Source organism: Humulus lupulus, chromosome 2 (genome assembly GCF_963169125.1).
Source record: "Humulus lupulus chromosome 2, drHumLupu1.1, whole genome shotgun sequence".
NCBI classification, from domain to species: Eukaryota; Viridiplantae; Streptophyta; class Magnoliopsida; order Rosales; family Cannabaceae; genus Humulus; species Humulus lupulus.
The window spans coordinates 2,132,731-2,139,372 of NC_084794.1; the positions used below are offsets into that span (position 1 = coordinate 2,132,731).

The window sequence follows — 6,642 nt, forward strand, 5'->3', positions numbered from 1 at the left end:
CCCACCACCACCTGATGATCCTGATGTTGGAGCACCAACTCAGTAGGACTTATGTATGAATTTTATTACTATGGACTATTACATTTTTCATGTTTATGACAACTCTTTATTTTGATTTAGCAAACGTAGTCTTATGTTTTTATTTATATGTTTAATATAAGTGTTTTAATTTTATTATATTGTTTTATATTTAATTCAAATTAAATAAATCAATAAATACATACATAAGTGAATAAACATTACAAATATAAAAAATTCTCAGTTCAGTCTCCTCGGTATAGCCCATCCTTATGACAAAATTAGACTGGTTGTGTTGAGAACATTGTCCACTCTATACCGATGACATTGTCCTCGGTACAACTTATACTGAGAACAGATTTAATGTCGTCGGTAGAAGTTTACCTCTACCGACGCGGCAATACCGAGGACTTACTCCTGAGAACATGTTCTCAGTAGAGGCTATACTGAGAACATTTAGGCTTATACCGACGACATTTGTTCTCGGTATAGGCCTTGTTTTTTGTAGTGTTTGAAGATCACACATCAACCCATGGAATCTCTCTTGCTAAATTTTTGCTCTTTATTTTTTTCTTTATGATTTCATTTGTCTTTAATGATTCAAAGCTTAAACTAAATAAAAAGTTTAGTTAAAACACTAATATATGCATTTCGAATAAGTATGTGTTTGATTTTATTTTTTTTGCAATTTTTTTTACAATTTTTTAGATTTGAAACATAAAAATTTGTAGAAAATTCGATATACATTGATATCTAGATCGATGGACCCTTAAAAATCATGTTTTTCATGAAAAAATCCATTTGCATCGACAGGAATTCAAATAGAACTCGATGCAATTAATAGAAAGTATATAACTTTTAAGTCGAGTGTGCCTATGATTTTTTTTTTTTTTTTGAATATGGGTAATTTTTTGAAATCTACACGTATGATGTGTACACACATTTGTCACATTATTGATGAAGATGAATTCCCTAGCTGGCTATTGATGATGATAAATTCCCTAGCTAGCTAATAATGATGATGATTCATTCATGTGATAATGATGTATAAAGAGATGGATTGAAGCGAGGCTTTGCATGGGCATACAATGGCGTAGCCTTAAAGAGAGAGCTGCCCTCTCCACTCCTCAGATCGATCTTCTCCACTCCTTGTGGAATCGTCCAGGTGAAACACTGCAACAGTCTTCCCAAAAGCATAACAGTCATGTTGGTCCCCAGCACCATTCCGACGCACCCTCTCCTCCCTGTCGAGAAGCTGATGAACCGCAGCTCCGGATCCCCCAAGTCACACTTGTTCTCCAGAAGATGGCGCTCCGGATTGAAGCGCAACGGCTGATCCCACACAGCCGGGTTGCGTCCGAGGCCGTGGCGGCTGAGGAGGACGTGGCTGCCCTTGGGAATGAAGTAGCCAGCCACGGTGCAGTCGGCGGTGGACAGATGGGGAAGATTGAAGGCAGTGACCGGGTGGAGGCGGAGAGCTTCTCTTGCGCAGGCCACAAGGTAAGGGAGTTGGGGGATGTCACACTCTTGGAGGAGTTTGCCACTGCCACTGTCAACCACTCTGTCGATTTCTTCGGTTGCCTTTTCAAGCATCTCTGGCTGGTTCAACATCTCTGAGAGTGCCCACTCTGCTGCATTGTATGAATTGTCAATTCCTGCTAAAAGCAATTCCTGCGTTTTCATACAAATTATGTATTATGTATTAGTAACTCTTGTTATTGACATGTATATATTAACTAGTCTTTCGAATATATATATATATATATGAGATCACCGTGACTTGTGCTCGGATTTCATCGTCCGACAAAAGCGGATTCCCGTCAGAATCTTTGGCCGAGATGAGAACATCAAGCAGGTCTGAAGGTTGCTTCTTGTTCTTGGCCTCAGCATGCTCGTCCTCTCTCCACTCTCGAATTCTCTTGCTGATTATCGAGTCTTGGTGGTTGTTGATCACTTTTATGGCTTCACCAACAGTCCTCTGATGACCATCTAAGTCAAACCACCGCAGCCATGGCAGAATGTCCGATACAGAATAGGCATAAGCATGCGACAGCACAGTAAGCAAAGCCTCCACGTGCTCTTCCTCTTCCTTCCCAGGGCCACCGTCCTCTCTTCGCTTCCCAGAATATCCTCTACCGAACATCATTCTCCTCATTACCCCTGCCGCGTACTGCTTCGCGGCAACTTTCACATTCACCACTCCTCCTCCTCCTTCTCCACCGCCACTGCTAGCCAAGGCCTGGCTATAAACGAAGCGAACCAGATCATCAGCTTCCTCGGTTCTCTTCTGGAGAAGCCAAGCGAGCTTAGAGCGGTTGAAGAGCTCGGACACCAGAACTCTTCTCATCTTCTTCCACTGGTTTCCGGATGGAGTGACGACAGTGGCCTTGTAACCGCGGCTTATTAGAGAAGTGACCACCGTGTCGGGTCTGGAAGCGAGCACTGCGTCGTGTTTCTTCAAGAACTCTCTGGCTATCTCCGGAGAGGTGACAGTGATGAGATGCGTGGCCGTGCCGAGGCGGATACAGGCAATGTCTGTGTTCATCTCCTTCATGAGACGGTGGATCCACTGGTACGCTAGCCTGTTCCGCAATATCTCCGGAATGTTTCCGAGGATCGGCCATGGGGAGGGACCCGGAGGAAGAGTTGTAGTAGTGGGCTGCTTCTTCTTATTACCACTAATATGTAGTAGTAATAATAACACTATTATCAATAATAGTGCTATGAAAAACATAACAGTAATATTGTCTTCATTATGATAAGAAGAAACGTAGTGTGATTTGTTCCCTACAATTAGGGATGATGAGACTTCCATATTCTTATATGATAATAAGATTAATGAAGAGGAAGAACTAGAGAGAGAGCTAATAGATCGATGTATGAAATAAGATTGTGATGAAGACATTAGAAGTGTTGTGAGTATTTATAGCTAGCTAGAGATCGAGTTTTATTGCCCCTTAAGCCCGCACGCGCGCATGGCATACTTACATGCATGTTCAACATCTGTGATGTAATTTTATCAATTAATTTTGTAAAACTACATCAATGAAAGCCATTTGCGTCATAAGGATTAGCTGCAGACCCAGTCTCCTTGTATTGTACAGGGCTATTAGTAACAAACTAGATCCGCGGTTATTTAAAATATATATTAGCTGCAGAATCACCATTATTATCGACGAATAGTTAATTTCTAATATACCAAATGAAATACCCAAGAAAGAGATATTTTTTTTTTAAGATTTATTAGCAGCGAATAATTACATTTATTAGAGACAAATTATTCACCACTAACAATATTAGCGGCGAGTAATTATTTTTATTAGAGGCGAACTACCCGCTGCTAATAATATTATTAACGGCGATAGAATACTAATAGTAGCGGATCCCACCATTAATAATCTTGAATAGTTTTAAATTTTATCAGAGCCCTCGTCCGCTCCTCTCTCGTTCTGTTCTTTTATCTTCTCTTCACTTGTCTTCTCTCTCAGGCGCAAGGCAACGGCACCCACCCACCCACCCACCACGGCTGAGCTGCATCAAAGTCATTGCCTTGGGCCTCTCTCTTGGGACCGTCTTTTTTTGGCTTTGTTAATTGTTAGCCCTCCTTAAAACTCAGCTCTTATTTTTATTTCATGCTCTCTGGACAAAGTTCAAGGTCAGTTCTTCTCACAATCCAAGTCTGTTTTCTCCTCTAGGTCTTTTCCTCATTTAGATTTTCTTATGTTGATTGGTTTTTCTTCTTATTATTATTATTTGTTGAAATTATTGAACTTTAAATTAGTTCTCATCTAGAAAAGGTGAAAAAACGCACACTTTAAACATAAAGTTTGTGTTAAATATATTACTTCTCTCTCACCAACCCATTTCGACTCCGACAGACCCAACAATGCTACTGCGAGTGACTTCGCCACCTTCGTCAGTGACCCACGCCGATAAGCTCGTATTAATTACAATATCATTTATTTTTATAAATTACAATCACATATTTTTTTCTTGAACATGAGTTGAGTTGAAATTTCATGTCAACGACCATCTCTAATAAATGATATATATTGTATGTTAAATTTTGTCTTAAATATATGTCAATGTCATACTTTATTTATTTTTTACATTTATTGTCCAATATACAAAAAAGTCAATACACAGCTATTAATGTTTTTTTAAAATATACCAAACTATAATTTTTTTTATTATTAAAAGATATATTAAAAATTAAAAAAAAACAATTAATAAATGATATTGATAAGTGGCAAATGAGTAATGAAATCATTTTAGACCACTATTAGTCTATTTTATAAATATAGGCTAAAAAATAATTGTACACCACCATTCGATTAAATCACTCTTACTACTTCCCAAAAGTTAAAAAATAGATAAATAAAAATTTAAAAGTTCATTTACCCTCCAAACTAAGTCAAAATTGTCAAGTTTCAAATATAATAAGTCATTAAAAAATTTAATGTACATATATGTATATAAAAAGCACATTACCATATATATATATATATATATAAAAAGTAGATTACCATATATATATATATATAAACATAAATGATTCAGATTTGCTGTCAAAATCCATGTCTCAAAGGATTCAGACATCTGTTTATTACAACACTCAAATCAGCTACCTCTCACGCGCCATGTCTTCACTCTATTAAAACCATTTGTTTATGCAATTTTTTGTATTTATTATACCTATTCCACACCACCCCTAAACCTTTATCTTTTCCTAGGGCGAGCATGAAATTTAAAAAAAAAAAAAAAAACCTTAAGTACACCGACATTTTGAACACTACAAAAACTAAAATTAATATAATCGAATGTCGAAAAAACCATTAACAGCGTAAACTGTCATTGTTCGGTTGGTTTGAAAACTTGTGTGGACCGACCGGTTAGAACCGAAACTGACCGAAATTATAAATATATATATATAAATTATGTTATGCTTATAGACTTTTATTCAAACTTTTAAATTTGTGTATGTAGCTATATTCTATGAATTTATGTTTTAAAAAATACACAAAAGTGGATTCTAACAATTCAATTTTTTTTAACTAAAACTTTCTCAAAAATTATGAAAAAAAAAAAACTTCGATTTGGTCGGTTAATGGTCGATTTTTTTCTTTAATTGGTTTGGTCGGTCATTTTTGGATTGCACCAATCCGAACTGAAAACCGAATTCTAAGTTATAATAATATGAAAAAACTGTTCAAACCAACTAATGCTCAACCCTACGCGTTATTCTAAACGAAACTTTTTTAGGGGCTTCTCAAGTAAATTTGTAAGTTGTAATATATTGTTATTTTCTCATTTTTGTATTTGTTTTTTTCTTTTTTTTTTTGGAAAATCGTGAATTAATATTTCAACTTTATATTTAAAAAAAAAAATCAAAATTGTCTTGTCATTAATTTAATAAACTTTAAATTTTTGCCTTTCTTCTATATAAAAAATGTGTAGATAACTGAAATGGTTAGTTTTAAAAGTTTTTATTATTTTTTATTAATTTTAAAGAAATATTTTTATATTTAACGGTAGATTGTAAACATGACTTAAATTTAAATAAATAATTAAACAAATTAAAATAAAATATTTTTAAGATATTTTAAATAATAATTATTTAAAAATAATAAAACCATATATTTTGTATCTTAAATAAAATTTAATTAAACTTAAACTTAATATTATATTAAATATATGATATACATAATTTTTTGTTGTCACTGCCAAATTCAAAAACTAGAACAAACTTAAATTTAAACAAAAATAAATTAATTAATCAATTAAAATATGATATTTTAAAGATATTTTATGATAATTTAAATAATTATATCATATTTATTTAAAAATAGTAGAGGCATACATATCTTTTTTTATCTTATAAATTTGTGTAATAATTTGTTTTTTATCAAGTAATTAGAGCTCTTTTTCTTAAACTCATCAAAAACATTATGAGATACATTAGAAAGTAAAAATGGTTGATGCATGTATACTACTATCTACACTATTACTTTTTATATTCTTATTTTATTTCTATTATTAATTTTTTTAATATTATTGTATTTTATATATATGTCATATAGCCATGTAAATATATATATATGTTGTATTTAGATATTATGTAGAGATTATTAATATTAATATTTATATATACTATAAAACTATAATTCATTCTATTATATATATTTTTTTAAATAATAGTGAACCAGTTTTTATTAAAATTATAGACAATATTTACAACTTTAAAACTAAGCAATCATGCATTTCCCAACATAGTGAGAATATTAGCTTGACTTTTGAACAAACCAATAGTATTTTTGAAATAGTCACCCTGCATGAGAATGGAACAAGTCCAATGCTTTTCCCATTCATGGGACCAAAATCATTGTTATCGTTGCTGAAGGATGGCTATATATTTGAGATAAAGTATTAATGTTAGGGATATTGGCGGCGATAATACACAAAGTTTTTCAAAAGTTACACTTTAATACCCAAATATTTTTTTGGCGGTAATAATACCTAAATCTACAATTTTGATCGGTGCAACCGTTAGTACTCAATATCCACGTGACACATTTTTATACTCGTATTAATCCAATATTAAATGGTGCGGAATTTCAGGAATTA

The 6,642-nt window shown here is 33.4% G+C and overlaps 1 protein-coding gene across 1 annotated transcript; it reads right to left on the reverse strand.

The window, feature by feature from the left end:
* Positions 1–702: 702 nt before the first annotated feature.
* On the reverse strand, positions 703–2,908 carry LOC133816850 (tryptophan N-monooxygenase CYP79A68-like). Its single transcript, XM_062249158.1, has 2 exons — positions 1,793–2,908; positions 703–1,689 (listed from the first exon to the last, which is right to left on the reverse strand). Exons 1-2 carry the CDS (start codon positions 2,831–2,833, stop codon positions 1,045–1,047), a joined length of 1,686 nt encoding a protein of 561 aa, XP_062105142.1. The 5' UTR covers positions 2,834–2,908; the 3' UTR covers positions 703–1,044.
* Between the last annotated feature and the right edge of the window lie 3,734 nt (positions 2,909–6,642).